This window comes from Sander vitreus, chromosome 6 (assembly GCF_031162955.1).
Source record: "Sander vitreus isolate 19-12246 chromosome 6, sanVit1, whole genome shotgun sequence".
Classification (NCBI taxonomy): domain Eukaryota; kingdom Metazoa; phylum Chordata; class Actinopteri; order Perciformes; family Percidae; genus Sander; species Sander vitreus.
The window spans coordinates 3,147,943-3,171,482 of record NC_135860.1 but is presented as its reverse complement, the minus strand read 5'-3'; the positions used below and the strand labels follow the sequence as shown (position 1 = coordinate 3,171,482).

Here is a 23,540-nt window from a genome sequence, read left to right as displayed (position 1 = left end):
ACAAACAACGTGTTACTCTGTCTCTAAGTAAGTCTTTTCTGACTTCCTGTCTGTGGTTCTCAGCCCCAAGCCCATTGGTTCCTACTGAAGATGTACATCTATTTTCTTTTTTTTAAGATTATTTTTTAGGCCTTAAATTCCACAGGACAGATGAAGACATGAATGTGGAGAGAGAAGGGGACTGACATGCAGCAAAGGGCAAACCCGCGGCCACTGCATCGAGGAGTAAACCTCTATATACTGTATGTGCGCCTGCTCTACCAACTGAGCTAGCTCTTTAAAACACCTCACAAGCATATAGTTTCTTTTTTTTTTTAAAGACTCTTTCCTAAAACAGCTGGTTACTGTTGTTTTTAATCAAACAAATTGGACGAAACAGTGCATTTGTTGGGGACTATTTTCAGCAGTGGATTCATCCATTTGGTGCTGTAGTGCACTAGTTCCCAACACTGTACAATTAACACAAATAGTGAACGCATACTTAAAAAAACGTTTTGTATTGTTTTGGTATTGGCACTGAAATGTAGGTAACATATTAGGTTACTAATAACTCTAATAACTAAGGAAGGCGACCCATTTTCATTGGAAAACGTAAAATCCTTCTTAAAGCTTCACTGCTCTCAGGGTCGTGCTGTGAAATGCGTTTAAGTACATATTGTGCCGTTTTTGTCTTCACAATCAATAACTGCATTCTTTGACAATTAAATATTTGAATCAACTCACTTTTATTTGAAGTCATTCTGGATAACAGTGCCAGTTGAATACTTTAAGCGTCATTTTTATTTCAGTATTGACAAATGTAAAAAAAAAATGAAAAGAAAGAACAAGATACATGATACAAACTGTGTTAAAAAACAAACAGTGATTTATTAATTAGGGCCTCCATATTAGGCAAAGTAATCCAATCTGCGCAGTCCTCAACTAAAGTCAGTTTTCTGTCAAAAGTCATGTTCGCTTTTGCCAGTTTCGATTTTGTCCACAAACTAAAATTTGCCGATGAAAGCATATGTAGGACATGTCAAACAACTGCCTGCAGACTTAATGCTAATCGTGCTGGCTGTCTCATTTTCTAAGCCGAGTATTTAAAATAAAACAAAAACCAGATGCTCATTTAAGTTTGGCAATAGACAAAGAGGCTTGAGCCAAACCTGACTAAACAAACAGTAAAACTGCTAAACGGTGTTGTATTGATGGAGAGAAATCAACACCTGCTATTAAAAACGTGTGGAGTTTTTTTTTTTCTTCCCATGATCCCCTTTGTTTTAACCTCATAAAAATAGCTGATTCACTTTCAAAAGGTTCCCCCGTGAAAATCCGGTATCTCCATCTGTCTTCTGCAAAGATCGCAAAACAAGTTAAAAACAAAGAACGGGATTATTTTTTTTTGTTCATTCATTTGTTTTTTTGACAGTCTTCGGCTATGTTCACACTTGGCGTCTTATATTAAGCTGCCAGGGCCTGTTTTACATTATAATCCAATGGAGTAAACTGTGTTTTCAAAAAAGTGGTGAGCGCGTTTTCTGCAGCTCATAGCATCTTTTTGAAGTTGAAAAAAGTTTTCTAAAAAAAAACGCCCTTCGTCAAGCACTTTTTTGAAAGCCGACCAATGGCAAGTGGAGTAGAGAGACCTGTCGTTTCCATAACAACAAGTGTGCAACGTAAGATAACGTAACATAACAAGAGAAAATAGAGTCGGAGCACAGCGAGTTATGATATGACCGGGTTCTCCGTGTACAGGGAACTGGCTTTGTTTTATGTAACATTAGTAGCATCTCTCTTTCTCTCTCTCTCTCTCTCTCTCTCTCTCTCTCTCTCTCTCTCCACCGCTTTCTTTTATCTAACGTTAGCACTGCTCCACATAGCGCTCTCGGATATTGTAGCAGTAGTTGTTGTTATAGCAACAAAAGATGCCCTTGGCTGCTTTTTGGAATAAAAACGCTGCCAGCCTCCTCTTTTTTTTTTTTTTACTACAAAAGCACCCTAGTCAACTTTTTCTTGTCAAAAAAGACGCCAAGTGTGAACATGGCCTTAGAATCACATCGCCCATAGAGGAGCCAATGTAACCATCACAGGGCAACTCCGGTTTATTTCAACTCTGAAAATACATCGTATGAAACTGGAATTTCTCTTTAAGGTGAAGATGGAAAAAATGAAAATAAACAAAAATGGAGTTAAACTGTTTTTTGAGTTAAAGCTGCAATGTAATACTAACTCAGAAACAGTGCCAGGTGATGTCGCGTGTGTCTGCTTGTTAAGTTTTTCAAATAACTTAAAAATGAGATGCTTATTTCAACAGTGGCACCAAGATGCTCAGTCCAAACCAGACCCCAAAGTGTGCTGGGATCAGTGCAGAGAAATCAAATGTGTCAATCAGTGCTCCAGGCCTCCAAAACACCTTGTCCTCTTCTTCTTCCAGCTCACTTTGTCAAATGAGGCCACGTGTTAATGCAAGCAACATACCCAACAGAAAATCCTCCGTGAAAAGTAAAAAAACAAAGCACCAGAAGTTCCTGGAGAGCATTTGGACATGACATTGAAGTTAGTGATGTAAACTTTTGTGTGTGTCCGGATGTTTTTTTCTTCCGCAGGGTCAACGAGGATGGCGATGAAAATACATGGTAGAACGTGGTAACTAAGGCAACTTCAGCAGGACTGGGTACGCCTCTCCCATAATCCCAAACAAACGTGTCTCCCTGTCCATAGGACAGTCTTTCTCTCGGACTAGACAAGGAGGAAGATGTATGGCCGGATGAAGAAAAAAAAAAAAACCCGAGGGAATCGTTTCACCTCTCCTCCTGTGGAGATGTTTGTTTGTATGTTTGGAGAGGAGTAGAAGAGAAGATGCGAGATTGAGTAGAAAGGAGTGATCCTCTGCTCACTCAACCACCTCTTCACCTAAAGAAATGTCTTTTTTTCTTTTGGGAGCAGAGGAGGAAGAGAAGATCTTTTCATCCTTGTGTCCTATAAACCGGTTTTCTGAGGGGGGAAAAGAGGAGTAGTAGTAGCGATAGGAGTAGAAATATAAATAGATAGAAAAGGAGGTTTGTTAAATCCCTCCTTTACATCCTTTGTTCGTCTGTATTTATAAGATCCTGATCTCCTTCTTGTTAAAGAGTCTGTTAGTTCAGAGTTCCCGTGGTTTTAGGGCTACCGTTCCGTAGTTACCCAGCCGGCTGGCGGGTCGGCGGGTCGGTCGGCCAGGTGACAGTGAAGTGGGGCAGGCGTGTTCTCAGTCAGAGGGGACGGGTGTGACGCAGATGTGCAGGAAGTTGTCGGGGTGGCTCAGGTGTTCGCTCAGCCACTGTAGAGGCGTCTCCAGCAGCGGCTCGATGCCGTGGATCACCACCTGGTAACGCTTCTGCTCACCTGGACGGAGAGAGAGGAGGAGGGAGGGAGGCACAATTTAATAATTCATTTAATAATTATTAGCTAGTAGCATCCTTTAAAGTGCTCATATTATGCTCATCTTCAGGTTCATAATTGTATTTAGACGTACCAGAATAGGTTTACATGGTTTAATTTTCAAAAAACACCATATTTTTGTTGTACTGAACATTGCTGCAGCTCCTCTTTTCACCCTGTGTGTTGAGCTCTCTGTTTTAGCTACAGAGTGAGACATCTCACTTTTGTTCCATCTTTGTTGGGAGTCGCACATGAGCAGTAGCTAGGTAAGGACTACTAGCCAGTCAGAAGCAGAGTATGAGGGCGTTCCCTGACAGTACCTAGGTAATGACTACTAGCCAGTCAGAAGCAGAGTATGAGGGCGTTCCCTGACAGTACCTAGGTAAGGACTACTAGCCAGTCAGAAGCAGAGTATGAGGGCGTTCCCTGACAGTACCTAGGTAAGGACTACTACTAGCCAGTCAGAAGCAGAGTATGAGGGCGTTCCCTGACAGTACCTAGGTAAGGACTACTAGCCAGTCAGAAGCAGAGTATGAGGGAGTGCCATGCTAGCAGCTAGGCGAGCATTATAACGTGTTACAAAGTGACCACGTTTGTCTCTGAAGTAAAGACTGGACTACAATAGAGCTGTTTGGAGCAGTTTGTGAACAGTGTTTTCTGTTGTTTGAGGTGGACTTTGGGCTTTTTTACTTTGTAAAACCTATAACGTGCACAAAAAAGATATATAAGACAATAAAGGTAAGGGAAAAAGCCAAAAAGCATAATATCAGCACTTTAATACACGTGTCAAACTCAAGGCCCGCGGGCCAAATCCGGCCCCTCGCAAATTTTGATCTGGCCTGCATATCAATTTAGGTTCACGATAGATTTTGCCCTATATGTGAGCCAAACCAAAACGACGGGAAACTGTTTTTCAGACCGCAGTTATGCGACACTCAAAGCAGAATTTGGCAGATTTGAGACTCAGGAATTCCCACAGAACCAAAGATTTGACATTACATTCAGGCTGTGAAACAGGTTGTTGTAAAAAATGTAATCATTGTTTTGCTTGATTTGCTAAACTCTATGATGGCTAAGGAACTTAATTGCTGACTTTTTAGGGCTTTATGTCGACCAAACTGTAAGTGAGAAAGCCATATGAGACAGGAATAATACAGTCAAAAGGTATTTGATATTTTTGGTTGAATAAAAAGCATGTCAAACATGTCTGGCCCTTAATGTCATTTTCCAGTGTGGCCCTTAGTGAAGTTTGTTTGGGTATTTGTCTGGCAGTTGAGTTCAAATATCATTGCTTACAGCACCTTTAATTCATTTCTTAAAACTCACTTTTTACTGGAAGGCCTGCTTCTAATTTAAATAGTTCAATGTTGTACCATGTTTTCTTGTTTATTCTGTTTCCTGTTCTTTTATATTTTTCTCTAACCTTTTTTTTGGTACATTTTTATGTACTAGTTTCTCTCCATTTTACTTTGAAGCACTTTGTAGCTTACAACAGTGTGGACAAAAGTATTATACAAATGAAGTTTTTGTTTGTTTTTTAGAAAAGCAGAAAAAGGAAAACAGGAGAGAAGTATTGAAGATTGAATAGACGGTTGTCAAAAGACAGCAGAGAAATAGAAAGGATTGGAGGGAAAGAGGGATACAGAGATGACCTAAAAAGACAAGAGGAGAAAAGGAGGCAAAGACAGAAAAGAAAGAGGAAATAAAAAGAAACCCAGACGAATAAATAAGAACAAAGAGGAGAGAAAATTAAGAACGGTAGAGAGAAGAGGAGGATATAAGGGAAATGAACAGTTCAAAAACAGAGTGAAGGAGAAAGGAGAGAGCAACAGGTGGAACACGAGAAAGGAAGACAGCAGGTCAGAAAAGGAAAGACGAAAGAGAAGATATGATAAAGATGGAGGTAACAATGGTGGAGAGAAAGAGGAAAAGAGATGGTTAGATGAGGTGAGAGAGACCACATCAGACGCTACAGTAATACCACTGCTGTGGTGGCAGAGCGAGAGAGAGAGAGAGAGAGAGAGAGCGCGAGAGAGAGAGAAAGCGAAAAGAAAGGAAGAGAGAGAAGAGAGAAAGTACCGGTGTAAAAGTGTCAGTGTCAGCAGTTATGAAGCAGAAGAGAGCGACAGTTGATTGTTTTTGTGTTCGTCGTTGACAGGAGTCAAATTTTTATCTTTCACTCTGACAGTTTGTACTTTCAGGGTGTGTGTGCGCGTGTGTGTGTGTGTCTCTGGCTATGATGGTCTCCTGTGACTGACCCCGCCCAGCAGTGAAAGGCCACGACCGCAAATCGCTCGTTATGAGCAGCGGCTTTCTCAACATTATAGAACCTTCTCGAGTCGTGTGATTTGCAGAGAGATTTACGAGACGATTTCTTAACATTCAGAAGGCCTTCCAAGTTTGAGCTATACACTTAGTTTTTTTTTTTTTTTTTAGATAAAGCTTATGTTATAAATAGAGTGTGAGGTCAAAAAAGACATGAGCAGGAAGAGTCAAAAGAAAGACACAACAGAGTTGCATTTTAGAAAACGTAGGATCCAGTCCACCTTCACTAATGACTAAAAGTCAGGATATTTCAGCCTCTGCTGCTTTGATTTTTAGTGTATCTTTTTTCTACCTCTGCCTCTCTCTCAAGGCCTCCAACTCTGAGAACTTTGTGGCAGTGCAGTACTTAATACTGGAATGATTCTTTTAATGGTAATCCATGGCTTTGGCTAGTCTATATTGACGACGGCTCATTTACAGGATTGTTTCGCTGCCGCCGGAAGATCCGCCTGCACGGCCCTCATTTTCAGCCAGATGTCCCTCACTTTTCAGTTCTTTGTGTTGGCATTCTAAACTCCGGTGGATTTGTGAGGACTATGGTTAACTGCTCCTCAGATCTCTGCAGGGTAAATCCAGACAGCTAGCTAAACTGTCCAATCTGAGTTCTCTGTTGCACGACTAGAACAACTTTTGAACGTACACAGGTTCCATCAATACTAGTTCCATCCCGAGGCTATTTTTCAGCGACACCGATGCTCCGTACGGCGCTTAGCGCCACCCAAGATGATTGTGATTGGTTTAAAATAATCACAACAAACCAGAGCACGTTTCTCTCCCATCCCGTAATGCTGTGTGGACTAGCCAGACCTTCCTCCGCAGCGCTGTGGAGGAAGGTCTGGCAATGCAAGACCAATGTTCAGCCAACAACCCTGAACCGCAATGTCAGTGGTTTGAATCCAGCAGGGGACGTTTGTTGCATCTCCAATAGAGACATAAAATGCCCCAAATATAGTGATATAATGAATGAATAAATGAAAAGTGTTGGCCTGTTAGAGGATGCAGAATTCAACATAACTGGTTTAAAATCTGGCACCAGAAAAAGGAAGTCCAAGAAACCACAACATATGCTTTAAAATTCCATTTGACAATAAAGTGCTGCTTGTAACTGTAATCAGAACCAAGGCTTTGAATTAGATTTTCACACATTTTAAGACTTTTCCAGGAGACACCCAGATAGTTGTATAACATGTTTTCAAATGTATTATTGATATATATTTATTTCAATAAATTAGTTAGTTGGTGTGCATATATTGTTATTAAGAGCTCCCTCTATGCACCAGAAAATAAAAAAGAGAAGTACCTTATGCTGAAACTGACATGAAAACTGACAGTTCTCTTAAACCAGTTTAAAGGCCGAAAGCATTGAAAAACAACCTGCATGCACACAGGTCATTAATGAGCTTTAGATGTTAATTCATACTAACAGTGACTTATTGACTGTTTCACTCATTTATTTTGTGTGTGTTTATTGTCATTTTTTAATGACAAATGTGCAGGTGAGGTCAGGTGGTTGAACTTCTAATACAAATCGGCCTGTTTAAACAAAACTGATTGTGATTTTATCCGTTTACATTTTACTTTGGCTTCACTAGAAACCAGACACACTTTAGAAAAAGCTCACCTGTTTAAAGACAAATAAGAATTGTATCTCACCAGATGATTCATGTTTCAAGACAAATATTTTTGTCAGTGAACGGGGCCGGAAGGAGACAAATGTTTTTGCTTCTTAGCTGTAAAACAGAAACTATATTTTTCATATTCAAACATGAAAACAGTAAACGCAGCTGTCTTCAGTTTGTTTGGAAGAGATTGTTCATGCTTTTAGTTAAGAATTGAGTTTAAAGTATTTCTTTAAATATATATATTTCTTTAAATATATATATATATATATATATATATATATATATATATATATATTTAAAGAAATACTTAGAGAATAAAAAATATTTATATTTTAAACTCAAAATATATATATATATATATATATATATATATATATATATATATTAGTATTTGTAAGTAGCTTTCAGCGTCTGGCTAATTAAAACAACTTGTCCTGTGTGTGCGTGAGTAAGACAGACAGCGACGGGCCTTTTCCCATCAATCTCTTGACCACACACACACACACACACACACACACACACACACACACACACACACACACACACACACACACACGGGCTCATGACATTTTAGTTCCACGTAATATCAGGAGGACGGTTGAGACAGAGGGTTAACTGACGGTCTGAAAAGCAACTCCTCCCTACACCTGCTGACTGGCTGGCAAACAGCATCATGAAAGAAACTAATGCCAGGAAACGGTACAAGAAATGTGTTCAGCAAAGGTTGTCTTCTGACAATTACAGATGTGCACATGTAGGCCAGTGCTGGTAACTGTGGGAATTAAATGAAGTATATATTGGTAATGTATCAGTTATACCACCTGGTTTTTCTTTATTTATTTTTTATTAAATGGTGGCAAGTATAAGGCATAACAGAGTGGCGGCTAGATTCCAACACAAACCAGAATGTATAATATTCAACAGCTGAAGAGATATTTAAATCCCTTTTTTAAAAAGTGCCCTTTTACAGAGTTTGTGGCCTGAATGGTACTTTTATCTGTTTAAATCTATAGTATACGTAATGGCATTATCTAAACTTATATTTTAAATATACCCTGATAGTTGTGTAACATGTTTTCAAATGTGTTATTGATATATATTTAAATAGTTAGTTAGTACCTTATGCTGAAATTGCCATTAAAACCTGATAGTTTATATTCTTGTATTATACTTATTCTCTCGTGTTGATTCTTTTTGTAAAACTTGTAATTTGTTTTAAATTGTTTTATCATTGTTGGTCTGCCATGGTAGTATTGTCTTGTTAAGCAAGTTTGTTTTAAAAAGTGCTATATAAATAAAGTTATTATTATTTAAATGTACTGGGACAGAGGTAGATCACAGATGAATCTAAAAGCTGAAGGCATGGATAATTTTCTGCAGGAGGATTGAAAAGGAAACGTTTGGTGATTGCAGGAAGTTTTGGGAATGCAGGCTGTAGAGGTGTAAGCAGAAGAGTTTCTGTTTCCAAAATAAAAAAAAATAAACCTTAACTGGAGGATTTTCAGCAGCGCTGGTGATTTTTAAGGTCACTACAGCAACGTACAAGGCCATGCAGGTGAATCAAGGAAAAACAAAAAACAAAACGGATTCAAAACATAATAAATGTGTAACAAATTATTTCGGTGTTAGTGGATTGAAAAATAATAACACCACTCTGTTGGTAATGTATCCTGCTAAAAGTGTTCTTAACTAAGAACTGTTTAAGGTGAAGTACTTGCTTGCATGGTTGGCTTCCTGCACTAAAACCACTGAGCCACAAGCTTGAAAATAAAATTCAAGGTATCATTGTACTGATGCCATTTCCTCTCGACTGAAAGCAGTCGGGTTCTTTCATGTGCTTTACAGCATTATGACTAATATCTAAGGTAAGGCTGTTTAGAGTCAAAGACTAGAGGATTCATATTCTGAAGAAAGATTGCTGGGAGGTAAGGAGCAGCTGAAAGAGCATGAACTGTAAGAAGAGCAGCAGCGTTACATGTTCTTTCAAAGAGGGAAATACTGTACAGGCATTAAAATGAATTAAGTCCAAGCACTGAAAGTATTGGAAAAGGCAGTTAAAGTGTAAGCAATGACATTAGTTCAAGTGTACTGAAAGGAGGTAAACAGTTAATTGTCAGCCAGTAATTTTTAAACAAATGTTTGGGATAAAAAAAATATTTAATTTTAATTTAAAGGACAATCTGCAGCTGCATAATCATTAGCTCTCTTGCATCTTCTTTTTTTTCCCCCATTCCATTTTTTTTTTATTGTTTACAACTACAATTTATTTTATCCCTTTAAGCTTTGCAGCGCCACTTTAAAAATGTGTTATTATATTTTTTTTCTAATTGACTTTTGCTTTTTTTTTTTTGTAGGGAGCTGACTGTAAAGCTGCTTTAAAAAAGTGTCCACCAAAGTCTACTTGAGCAAACTCTTAAGAAATTGTTCAGAAACACAGAAAGTAAAAGGTGTGATCCTGCCTATGTGACAGCAATAATGAGAGCACACTTTCTCTGGTTCTCTCACACACTCTCTCTCTCACACACACACACACACACACACACACACACACACACACATACACACATACACACAGACACACACACACACACACAGACACAGCTGATAGTTGTTAAGCCACAAACAAAAAAGCTAATTTTTCTTCTCACAAAAACACAGCAGACAGATGGTATTTTTGTGTATCTTAAAGTATTCCTCACACTCTACCTTCCATCAAACCACTTTAGCTGGTACATGTGTGATGTGTTAATTCTGACATAGCTGATATGATAATGTATTCAAAGAAACTGAACTTTCAGAGGTGAGAGTATAGAACAGTTATTTGATTTCAAAGTGCAATCAGCATTTTAAACTCTAAAAACTGACCTGCAAGAATTGTACATTTTTAAATAGTTTCAAACCAATTTAAAACGCATCAAGTTCAATAGTCTTGTTATGAGGAGTATTACTCAACTTCAGAAAACAATGAGAAAACAGTTGGTCTGTCAGATGATGTCATAGAGGGTTATTTCGGCCTGGGCTTGGACATTTAACTTAACGCCATGTTAAAGTGCCCATATTATGCTCATTTTCAGGTTCATAATTGTATTTAGAGGTTGTACCAGAATAGGTTTACATGGTTTAATTTTGAAAAAACACCATATATTTGTTGTTGTTGTTTGTTGTGCTGCACATTGCTGCAGCCCCTCTTTTCACCCTGTGTTGAGCTCTCTGTTTTAGCTACAGAGTGAGGCATCACACTTCTGTTCCATCTTTGTTGGGAGTCGCACATGCGCCGTAGCTAGGTAAAGACTACTAGCTAGCTACTACTACTAGCTAGCAGCAGCAACAATTTCTTTTGTAGATTAGGGTGAACTCGTGTGTGTTGTAGCAGTGTTTTGCCATTGAGAACGAGGTTAGCAGGCTAGCGCTGCTGCTAGCGCCGCTAGCGGTTAACCACCTCATTCTCAATGGCAAAACACTGCTACAACACACACAAGTTCACCCTAATCTACAAAAGAAAATGTATAGAACTACTTACATGTCCCTCGTCTGCAGGTATTCCATGCAAAGTTGGAAGTGCTCCCTCGTTTAGAAGAAGTTTCCTGGCTAATCCTGCCTTGTACTGACCGAAGTTGGAGAAACAGCTGGCTGATGTGGTATTAGCTAAAGTGGTCAGCACGCACCAAATGTTTCGGCCAATGACGTAGAAAGCCGTGCCGATTTTGACCAGCTCACCTGGAGACTGAAGGCAGGATACATTCAGAAACCGTATCTCACTCAAAACAGCATGGATGTTTTTTTTCCAAGTGTGTATGCGTGTGGAAGCACCAGAGACACAAAATAACACCCCAAATCCCAGAAAAAGTGTTTTTTTCATAATACGGGCACTTTAAAGCTATAGTACGTAGTTTCTGCCTGTGTTTCCCCAGTCTGACTAACGCTCAGTTCTGTGATTTATTAACAGCTTTGACCATCAGCAGGAACAACTTAATTTGAAGCCAACAACAGGGACTGAAAACCACATCGACATCTGAGAGAGATCAGCTTCTGGCAAAAAAAAAAGTTCCATTGTTACATTTCCAAGATCCAATTATGTTAAATAATCAGTCCATTATTTAAAGCCATGCATCCTAACATTGTTTAATCCTGTTATTTTGAGATCTGTCATAGTTATGTCATGATTCAAATTTCACTACATTGTTGACCGTGGTGTCAAGTTCTGATTTTCATATATTTATTGAAGTAAATGCTCAGTTGTGATCACTTGTTCTGTCACAAACAAACAGGCATCCCTATCAGGCTCACTGATTGTGAACTTTAACCAGGAAGAAATAACTTTTCTTTACTGGGTTTGGATCCAAGTGTTACATATATACATATAATATGCATACATACATACATATATATATATATATATATATATATATACATACATATACATATATATATATATATATATGTCTATTTCATAGACATATATAGACATATTTAAATATACTGTAAGTCAAAGTTGCTTACTGGAAAAGCTGATGGGACTAGACAGGGAGCCAGTAAAGTGGAAATACCTCTTCCAACCACAGTCAAATTATTAATAACTTGCTTTGCATTGCAAAGTAGCAGCTACTGTTTGAACAAAAATGGGCTGATTTGTCCGCTGAGACAAACACACACCCTGTGGTTGAGTAGTACATGACCGCTGGCCAAGACGACATGTTTTGTCAGCCGAGCGAAGCCAACCACTATTTAGGAAGACCACAACGCTGCACTCTCCTCACAGCCAAACACCCAGTCTGACTGCACCACTGGCAGCTGGTCAGACTGACTGACTCAAAAATACTGAATGACTGACTGGTGGAAAGTCCAACTGGCACTCAGCATTGAGTGTAGGGCTAATCATTCTAATTATTGATTAATTTAGTGATTATTTCTTTTGATAAATTAGTCAGTCAAAATGTTTTTAAAAAATTAGGATTTTTCCATCCATCCATCCATCCATCCATCTTCATCCGCTTATGCGGGGTCGGGTCGCGGGGGTAGCAGCTCCAGCAGGGGACCCCAAACTTCCCTTTCCCGGGCCACATTAACCAGCTCCGACTGGGGGATCCCGAGGCGTTCCCAGGCCAGGTTAGAGATATAATCCCTCCACCTAGTCCTGGGTCCCCCCCGAGGCCTCCTCCCAGCTGGACGTGCCTGGAACACCTCCCTAGGGAGGCGCCCAGGGCGCATCCTTACCAGATGTCCGAACCACCTCAACTGGCTCCTTTCGACGCAAAGGAGCAGCGGCTCTACTCCGAGCTCCTCACGGATAACTGAGCTTCTCACCCTATCTCTAAGGCAGACGCCAGCTACTCTCCTGAGGAAACCCATTTCGGCCACTTGTACCCTGGATCTTGTTCTTTCGGTCATGACCCAGCCTTTGCCTTCTGGCTCAGCTCTCTTTTCGTCACAACGGTGCGATAAATTGAATGTAATACTGCACCTGTGCCGATTCTCCGACCAATCTCGAACAAGACCCCAAGGTACTTGAACGCCTTCACTTGGGGTAAGGACTCATTCCCTACCTGGAGAAGTCACTCCATCGGTTTCCTGCTGAGAACCATGGCCTCCGATTTAGAGGTGCTGATCCTCATCTGCGAACCGATCCAGTGAGTGCTGAAGGTCACAGGCCGATGATGCCATCAGGACCACATCATCTGCAAAAAGCAGCGATGAGATCCCCAGCCCACCGAACTGCAACCCCTCTCCACCCCGACTACGCCTCGATATCCTGTCCATAAATACTACAAACAGGATTGGTGACAAAGCGCAGCCCTGGCGGAGGCCAACTCTCACCTGAAACGAGTCCGACTTACTGCCGAGAACCCGGACACAGCTCTCGCTTTGGTCGTACAGAGATTGGATGGCCCTGAGAAGGGACCCCCTCACCCCATACTCCCGCAGCACCTCCCACAGTATCTCCAGGGGCACCCGGTCATACGCCTTCTCCAGATCCACAAAACACATGTAGACTGGTTGGGCATACTCCCAGGCTCCCTCCAGGATCCTTGCGAGTGTAAAGATCTGGTCCGTTGTTCCACGACCAGGGACGGAATCCGCATTGTTCCTCTTCAACCTGAGATTCGACTATCGACCGAACCCTCCTTTCCAGCACCTTGGAGTAGACTTTACCGGGGAGGCTGAGAAGTGTGATACCCCTGTAATTGGCACACACCCTCTGGTCCCCCTTTTTAAAAAGGGGGAAGAGGCGTGTCAACCAAGACAACCCCTCCACACCCAGAGCTTTAAGCATTTCTGGACGGATCTCATCAATTCCTGGGGCTTTGCCACTGTGGAGTTGTTTAACTACCTCAGCAACCTCCACCAGGGAAATTGATGCCAATCCCCCCTAATCCTCCAGCTCTGCCTCTACCATAGAGGGCGTATTAGTCGGTTTTCCAGAAGCACCTTGGTGCCGACCGAAAGTCCTTCTCCATGTCTTCTCCGAACTTCTCCCACACACGCTGCTTTGCCTCTTTCACGACAGAGGCTGAAGCCCTTCGGGCCCTTCGGTACCGTGCAACTGCCTCCGGAGTCGTCTGGGATAACATACCCCGGAAAGACTCCTTCTTCAGTCGGACGGCTTCCCTGACCACCGGTGTCCACCACGGTGTTCGTGGGTTACCGCCCCTTGAGGCACCTAAGACCCTAAGACCACAGCTCCTCACCGCAGCTTCAGCAATGGAAACTTTGAACATTGTCCACTCGGGTTCAATGCCCCCAGCCTCCACAGGGATGCACGAAAAGCTCCGCCGGAGGTGTGAGTTGAAAGTCTGTCGGACAGGGGCCTCCTCCAGACGTTCCCAATTTACCCGCACTACCCGTTTGGGCTTACCAGGTCTGTCCAGAGTCTTCCCCCCACCCCCTGACCCAACTCACCACCAGATGGTGATCGGTTGACAGCTCCGCCCCTCTCTTCACCCGAGTGTCCAAAACATATGGCCTCAGATCAGATGAAACGATTATAAAATCGATCATTGACCTTTGGCCTAGGGTGCTCTGGTACCAAGTACACTTATAAGCATCCCTATGTTCGAACATGGTGTTCGTTATAGACAATCCATGACTAGCACAGAAGTCCAACAACAAACAACCACTCTGGTTTAGATCAGGGAGGCCGTTCCTCCCAATCACGCCTCTCCATGTGTCTCCATCATTGCCACGTGCGCGTTGAAGTCCCCCCAGCAGAACTATGGAGTCCCCAACTGGAGCCCCATGCAGGACTCCACTCAAGGTCTCCAAGAAGGCCGAATACTCCGAACTCTTGTTTGGTGCATATGCACAAACAACAGTCAGAGTTTTCCCCCCCACAACCCGCAGGTGTAGGGAGGCGACCCTCTCGTCCACCGGGTTAAACTCCAACGTAGCGGCGCTCAGCCGGGGGCTTGTGAGTATCCCCACACCCGCCCGGCGCCTCACACCCTGGGCAACTCCGGAGAAGAAAAGAGTCCAACCCCTATCCAGGAGTATGGTTCCAGAACCAAGACTGTGCGTAGAGGTAAGCCCCACCAGATCTAACCGGTAGCGCTCCACCTCCCGCACAAGTTCCGGCTCCTTCCCCCACAGAGAGGTGACATTCCACGTCCCCAGAGCCAGCCTCTGCTGCCCGGGTCTGGTCCGTCGAGGCCCCTGACCTTCACTGCCACCCATGTGGCAGCGCACCCGCCCCCAGCGGTTCCTCCCACAGGTGGTGGGCCCATGGGCCGGGCTCCGTGGCAAACCCGGCCACCAGACGCTCGCTGACAAGCCCTCCATCTGGGCCTGGCTCCAGATGGGGGGCCCCGGGATTCCTCCGGGCAGGGTCATTTCATCCCTTCCTCGATTTTTCATAGGATTTTTTAACCATTCTTTGTCTGGCCCCTCACCTGAGACCACTTTGCCTTGGGAGACCCTACCAGGAGCACAAAGCTCCAGACAACACAGTCCTCAGGTTCATAGGGACACACAAACCTCTCCACCACGATAAGGTGATGGTTCCCGGAGAAGCGATAAGGTGATGGTTCCAGGAGAAGATTAGGATTTTTGCAATTTGCCAAAGCCCTTTATCTTTAAATGTATTGTTTTGTATTTGTATATTCAATCTTTATATATATTAGGGCTGTCAGCATTAACGCGTTAATCACGATGCAATTAAGGGCCGAGCATAACGCGTTCATTTTTTATTTATTTTTTAATCGCATGCCGCCATTTATTAATTTATTTTACACTTCACTTGGCTTTGCGTCGTGCCTAACAGGCTACTATTTTGACCGTTTGCTGCACCTTTACTTACCATCAAGCTGCCACTTCCTCGTAACACATCCTGCTGCTGCAGGCATGATGGAGAAAGACAGCAGCAACACAATTCTGAATGGCGCTTTTTATTTTCCAAAACTCCCGGACGGCTCAGAAGTCGAAAGCCACATGCACATTGTGTAAAGCCAAATTAAAATATCACCGAAGCACGTCAAGCTTGAGCTACCACCTATGAGGCATGATGGAGAAACACAGCAGCAATAACTCTGAATGGAGCTTTTTATTTTCCAAAACTCCGGACGGCTCGTAGACAAGTCGAAAGCCACATGCACATTGTGTAAAGCCGAATTAAAATATCACCGAAGCACGTCAAGCTTGAGCTACCACCTACGGAGCTAAGCATAGTAGTACAGTTAACGTGATGCTACCCACTAGCGGGCTAAATGGGTGGCAACTAACTGCAGACCTGTCAGCATCGTAGAGGACTCGGGTCTTAAAGACGTACTACGGTTGACCTGTCTCGTTGCTGTCAAGGGAGACAGTAGTTTCACCATACACATACCACACGGAGAAAGCAGCCACACTGGAATTGCTGCAAGGTGCTGGAAACGCTGTCTCATTAACCGGTGATCACTGGACATCAGTGAGTAATCAACATTATTTAGGAGTTACTAAACACTATATTGACTCTGGTAAGGATAGGGATTGTTAGGTTTTTAGTTAGGTACTTGGAGGAATTGTGCAATAATGACAGATTCACACATTTTTCTTTTGTTTACAGTAAATAAATAATTACAAATCTTAAAATCAAGTTCATAAAGTAACTTTCTTTGCATTCATTTGATTCCCAATCAAGATATACTGGAAAAAATTATTGCTTTCCATTGTTAATATGTACTTAAAAACTGTTCTGAAATGCAAAATAATAGAATTTTAATCATGTGATAAAATATGCGATTAAATCGCGATTAACTATAGACATTCAGCGATTAATCGCGATTAAAAAATTGTAATCGTTTGACAGCCCTAGTTAAAATGTATCAGACGGTCTGAAATGTTTTGCACGGTCTTTCGCTGTACGTTTTGTTGGTAAATGAGTCACACACACGTCTCGTCTTCATATCAAAAACAAGGAAATGATCAACCCGTTCCCACTCCCGATTGGTCAATGGCTCTCAGAGTGCACGTGGGACTGCTGTGATTGATTGAAGTCGCGGGAAACTTCAGGTTATTGGTCAAATGTGCGGAAAAGTTGCGGTGATTGGTTAAAATTGCGACTCGCACCAAATTTGCGGTGATTGGTTGAATTCGCGTGAATTGGCACGATCGCGACATCGCGAAATCCTGGAATCCTAGAGGGACTGGTAAAGGGAGACTATTCAAGATATTAATGCCTAAATATTGAAAACTAGAAGAAGCTGAGCGGAACGGTAGTGTTTGAGCCAGGATCTGTTTTGCTGCATTATTAAGAGGTAAGCATTCACTTTTATTAATATTCAATTTATAACCAGAAAAGGAACCAAATGTGTGTAAGATGTCCAGTATCTTGTCAATGCAGACAGTGGGGTTAGAGACATCGAGTAAGAGGTCATCGGCATAAAGTGATACTCTGTGCTCTGTCCCATTCCTATAGACCCCGGTAAAAAGCGGTGAACTCCTAAGGGCAATGGAGAGCGGTTCGATTGCAATGGCGAACAGCAATGGTGATAGCGGACATCCTTGGTGGCAGCCGCGTGTTAAAGAAAAGATATTGGACTGTGTTGAGTTAGTCCTTACACTAGCAATTGGGGCATTGTATAGCAATTTAATCCACGAGATAAAATTTTGACCAAAACCAAACCTATTTAGAACTGAAAATAAATAATTCCACTCCACTATCAAAAGCCTTTTCTGCATCCATATTAATTACCATTTCAGGGTTTTGTGATTCTGGTTTGGACAGTTTGATGTTGAGCAAATGGCGTATATTTGAGGATAGCGGTCTGCCCCTTATAAAACCAGTCTGGTCTTTTGAGATGATGTTTAGTAGGGAGGGGTCGAGGCGGCCGGCGAGGATCTTAGCCAACAGCTTAATGTCACTGTTGAGCAAACTGACAGGTCGCCAGCTGCTGCAATCTTCAAGGTCTTTATTTTTCTTGGGGATGAGTGATATTGACGCTTGAGTTGAGGACAAAGGAAGTGTGCAGAGTTCAAAGGAGTCATTAAACATGTGTATCTAGGCACAGAATGGATGAGAATAGGGAAGACATAAAATGAGGGCAGTCCCAGTTGGGGGCATAAACACAAACCATAATAACAGGAGTTTGGAACAGCACACCGACAATGATATAACGGCCATTGGGATCAGATATGACCTGTTCTGATGAGGACTGTAATCGCTTGTGCAGTAAAATAGCTGTGCCTCTTGAGCGACTATTGAAGTTGGAGTGGAAAACCTGTCCAACCCAGGGTTTTCGTAGTCTGGTGTGATCGCATAGACGAAGATGGGTTTCTTGTAGAAATGCAATGTCTGTTTTCACATTCTTAAATGTGTCATTTTAATTGGTCCACCAAGTCCCCTGACGTTCCAGCTTGTGAGCCTGATGGTTCGTAGCATGTCTTTCTGGCTTAAGTCAGTCATAGAATCACTGCCAAAAAATCAATCCTTTAAGTGCTCTGATGATATGGTGCCTTAGCCGGGTCATCTTAGTAATAGAAAGCAAAGTAGCAACAACATATACAGTGCCATCTTGAGGGTCTAAGGAAAAAAAGAACACTCCTCTCCAGTTAGCTAGTATCCAGTAAAGCGTCTCCGGTCACCTCCTTAAATAGTGTAGTCATGAAGAGTCCCCTCTGATCCCTCGTGGATGCCAATCACAGATTCTGCCGTTTGGATCGTGAAACCAAGTCCTCGACAGCCAGCTGCAGCTTTTCGTTCATCTGAGTGGTGGTCTCCACCTTGGACTTTAGTGTGGCCACTTCGCGCTGCAGAGTCGTCAAGTCATCTGAGTGGGAAGTGAGAGCTGTTTCCATTGCGGAGATGGTAGCTCTGTGTGAGGCTACGGTATCAGCGATCTTTTGGAGAGATGCTTGGATAGGAGCCATGGCAGTATTCAGGGTGGTGGTGTGTTCACCTGTTAATCTTTGCGGAGTTTCTCGAGTTCACCAATGAGCATGTCCAGTGTTAGCGGTTGGGCTCCACCTGTTGCTACACTGTTAGTGTCTGCTTTGCTAGCATCTTTATCGTGCGGGCTGAAGTGTTGAGTCAGCTGAGGTTGGCCTTTGCCGCGGGTCCCGTGGGATTTACTTATTTCAGCTCCAAAAATGTTACATTGAAGAGAAAATAATTCAAAAAGTCTGAGTGTAGATATGTTAAAGTTACAAATGGTCAGGGAGCAAACGCCTGGCGTGTGATCACTCTGCCGACATTACCGGAAGTCTTGATCACTTATTTTGTTGTATAATCACAATATTACACTTGAGGAGGCCTATAGCCTACTTCAGTAATTTCGGACCTCAAAATTAAACCCTCTCATGTAATATGGCTTAAACAAACATCAACGTTAAACGCAGATGCAGTTTTAAATGTTTTATTACCACGAGACGTCTCTGCTGATTGAGTATCACCTGTGACCTGAGCTGAGACACACCCACCAAACGAGAGAAAAAATATCTCAAACATAGACTTAATATTTACAGTCTATGACCTCACCGTTGCACACCGTTCTGAGATTGAACGTGTTCTCTCTCTCTCTCTCTAGAGGTCTGGAGAACTTCCGTTGTGTAATCTGGATGCTGCGTTTTTTTGTTGCATTTGTTTTCGGGTTTTGTGTTTTTTATTTGCAGCGCGTTTATCTATTTGGTTGTGTTGTGTGTATTTGCAGTGCGTTTATGTATTTGGTTGTGTTGTGTGTATTTGCAGTGCGTTTGCTGAATAATGCGCATGTGTTGTCAAATTAATGTTGTTTTCTTAACTTGCTTGTGTTTTTCTTTGTGTTTGTATGTATTTTCTTAAGTTGCAGGGCGTTTGCCCCTGTCGGCCACCATAGTTTTCACATTCGGCACCTACTGCATGTCTGTAAATCCTGGAACTAGGGCTGGGTATTGTTTGAAATGTATTGATACTAATGTGTTATGAATCTGCAAAACCTTTGACAAAAGAAGACAAAGTTCACACATGTTGACTACTGTCAACACAAGCAGCTATATATATATAAAACAAAACTATTTGAATAAAGAATAATAAAATAAGATTGTAAAGGTGTCACAGTGCTAGGGTGGATATCAACATGTTTTTCCAAACTCCAAAAAGTCAAAATCCTTGCCCAAACGTCACAGGTTTCACAGCCTTTTTACAGTAAAGTTGTCCGGACCGAATTAGAAAGCAAAAGATCTCTGCCGACCACATTTTTAATCAGCAGTAGACTTGAGGAACGAGGAGGCTTTCGAGCCATTCTGAATTCCCCTGCCTGGTGAACATCTCACACGCCTGCACACATGACACATACATACGCCACTATCTGCTGTATCAAAACAGCCACTGAAACCTACACTTCCCCCAGTCTCTAAAGTGAGCCGACCCATTTGATCAGCAGCTTGTATTGGAAGGACTGCCAATAGTGAGTGGTTATGTACCACAGATGTTGACTGAGATGTGGGGGGGGAATAGGAGGGAAGGGCTGAGGGAGTTAGATGCTCAAAGTATGGTTGTGTGGATTTGTCACTCAAAGGGGAGGGAGGGGTTGGGGTGGGGTTGTGGAGGGGGCGGGGGTTGAGATGGGGTAGGGGGTTTCCTCTGATTATTCACAATAACAATAATCAGTGTGTGGGGTTTTCATGATTGGACTCGCCTCCGATAAAAAGCTGAAAAAAAAAAAACTTACGAGAATTGTCAGTCAATACACGCCTGTCATGTGTGGGCAGCATCGCCCTGGAGGATGTGATTTATGCAGCAAACCAAACCCAGATTCCTGCCAAAACCTTGCTCAATAACACACCTGGTTGCAAATAACAAAACACACGACACAGCTCAAACAGCCGTGGAAGTTGACCGCTGGAAACAGTAACATGTTTTGGATTTGTTTCCCGCAGCGGGGGGGACGACAGCCTGGCGGCAACGCAGACTTTTCTGCCCATTGCTTGAGAATGATTTGGGAATCCCCTTCTTTCTTCCTCTTAATTCAAGCCGCCCTCATTTGTTTGCTGCAGCAGGTTTTTTTTGCGTCCCACAGGGGTCAACACCAATCCTCTCTTAGACATAACAGAGGAGAGGATTGTATGAAAAACCTTGATGTTTGAAAGATCACAGAGAAGTGAAGCACCCCAGATTTTCTTTTTTGTTATATATTAGGGTCCCGGCAGTAAAAAGAAGGGAAAAAAGTCCTCTGAACTCTTGAACAATACTACCAGCAAACCACCGTCCCACCCAGTCGCTGAACACACGTCCCGGTCTCTCTAAACCAAAACACGCCGCTATAATCTCTGGCTATCATCCGACTCATCTACCAGCCGAGGAAGAGGTGGAAACCAAACAAACGACAAGAGACAAAAGGGCCACTTTCACCTTGATCAGCCAGGCAGTCAGGCAGACTCCACTGGGAGGGAGGAGAGCAGAGAAAAGCAGAGATTTAACGTCAAAGACATGAAAGACGACTACAGCAGACAGGGAAGATGTTGAAGGCTACACCCGAGAGAGAGATAGAGGATCAAAGAGGAAAATAAGAGTCTTAGATCAGGTAAACTATAGGGGAAAAAAAGGAACAGGAAAAGAGGAAGAGACAGTAGGATATCTCCGTCTACACCTAATGACTCTTGAGTCTCACAAATGTTAAGCAAACCTTGACATTTGGCAAAAACTACAATGCAAATTAGATGAATGTATAACAACTGGGTTAAAGTAGATTAGTATCAGAAAGGAAAAAACGTCCAGAGAAAGTTATAACAAATATATATCCAATAACATCCTGGTACTTGGCAGCTGTTAATGTTCAGAGCTGTAATTCATGCTGCCTGAAGCCCAAAACAACCATGACAAAGACTTCTACAAAGGATGGATTCTGATTGTTGCTAGTAAAAGAACTTTTTTTTTTTTTTTTTTACTGGAAGCCTTTCCTACAAATGTCACGTCAACAACATTTATACAGCAAGTTTCTATTAGAGATACAAATTCTTGAGGTTGCACAATATGAGAAAAATATGCGATACATTACTTGCGATACATAAACAGATATTAAAGTGTACTTTACTATCCTGCTTAAATACAACCAATTGCTTGTTGAATGCAAACAGTCAAAAGGACGTTGTTTCCAACATTATTTTATTGAACAAATTGAACTGAACACAAAAAGGCACCAATGCAAAAACAATGAAACAAATGAAATGTAAAGTGCAGTTCTCAAAAACTCCAAAAATCTCTGAGTGAAATATCGCAGTCTTTCACGACATCACGATGACTATACAAAAACGATATATTGTACAGCCCTATTTTGGACACTCTGTTTGCCTTGTTGAACAAATACACACTATCCACTCATGACCATAGAGCGCTGTTATACAGTGGTGCTTCTTTCTTCCCACAAATCGTTGGCAGAGCACTTGCTGAGAGCACATACACTAGCTGATATGATCTGCCACCTGTGATTTTAATATGCGTGGGCAAAAGGGAGTCAAGCTAAAAATGAGAAGCCTCCTACCTGGATGTTTTGTGAGTGCAAGGAAAGATAAGAGTGAGCGTCAGAGCTCAGTGTATCCAGATATTTTATCCAACTTCCGGTCACATTATTGATAAATAGTCGATTAATCATTTAAGGGTTATAAAATAAAAAAATGCATTTATTGTTGGTTGTTTGTTATCGGGGGTGAGTGGGAAATAATTACTGACCTGCTGCATGTATACCTAGATTTACAGTAGAGTTCATTCTCTGATTACCCAGGTAACAAGAGTTGTTAATGCACATGAATGCATTGTATCCTGACAGTTTTAACTTGTAACGTCTGAACGTGTTTTTCAGCAAATCCAAAACAAATTGCGAAAAGGTACTGAGACAGCTTCAGGAATATTCCAGATAACAAAAAATAAGCATTTGATCTTTGGAAAAACATTTTGCAGTAAATAAGGAAGTGCGAAAAAGTAATACAAGGAAACATGGCGTATTTTAGTACCTACTGTTTACTATTAGTGTGCGGTATGGAATTGGGACACAGCTAACGCTTGCTAGGTTACCCTGATCAGAATGAATCCAACATTGGAAGCAACACATCACCACATAATAATGCCTCCAACAAAAGCATTTAAGAGATTTGTAATATTTCGTAGGACTTTAAATATTTTGAACTTGAGATTTAAAGAAACCTAAAAAAAAAATGGATTATCTGAAAGTGAGTGTGCGATGTCAACAGCCAGGATGATGCTGGTGATAAAATGAGAGTGACTGTGAGACAGAAAGGTAGGCAGACAGACTGAGGAGGAGAAAGGGGGTATTAATGGTTCTGTCTCCCCTGTGCAGGTGAGTCTCCTGCGGGTCCTGTGTCCTAACACACTATTGTCTCCTTATCTACTTCCTCTCTCCTCCTCTGCAGACACTGCCTGTTTAGTCTCTCTCTCTCTCTCTCTCTCTCTCTCTCTCTCTCTCTCTCATTATCATCACACCTCTGCCACAGCTGCAACTCAACTGTATGCCACACACAGGGCTTATATGTCAAACCTGCTGTCCATATGTATATTTAAAGGTTTGGCCTTTTGTGATGATATTGTAGGGTTGGCAATTCGAGCTTTCACAAAATATTTACACAATGAAATTTCTGATCAATAATCATCAGTAATGTGGTTAGGGTTAGCCCTTTTTACACGTAGACTGACCTAAGTCTAATTTATTAAACAGATCAAGTTATTTTCTTTTTTTTATTCTGGCACAGCACCACGGCCTATTTAGGTACATTTGACTACATTACATATTGATT

General features: G+C 42.0%; 1 protein-coding gene across 2 annotated transcripts in view; it reads right to left on the bottom strand.

Moving 5' to 3' along the window:
- Positions 1-1,770: 1,770 nt before the first annotated feature.
- atg5 (ATG5 autophagy related 5 homolog (S. cerevisiae)) overlaps positions 1,771-23,540 on the bottom strand; it is a 43,595-nt gene continuing 21,825 nt past the window's right edge. For both annotated transcript variants that reach the window (XM_078252111.1, XM_078252112.1), the window contains exon 8: positions 1,771-3,366. In XM_078252111.1, coding sequence (XP_078108237.1) covers positions 3,230-3,366 — 137 coding nt within the window. In that variant the 3' untranslated portion in view covers positions 1,771-3,229. The remainder of the gene's footprint in view (positions 3,367-23,540) is intronic.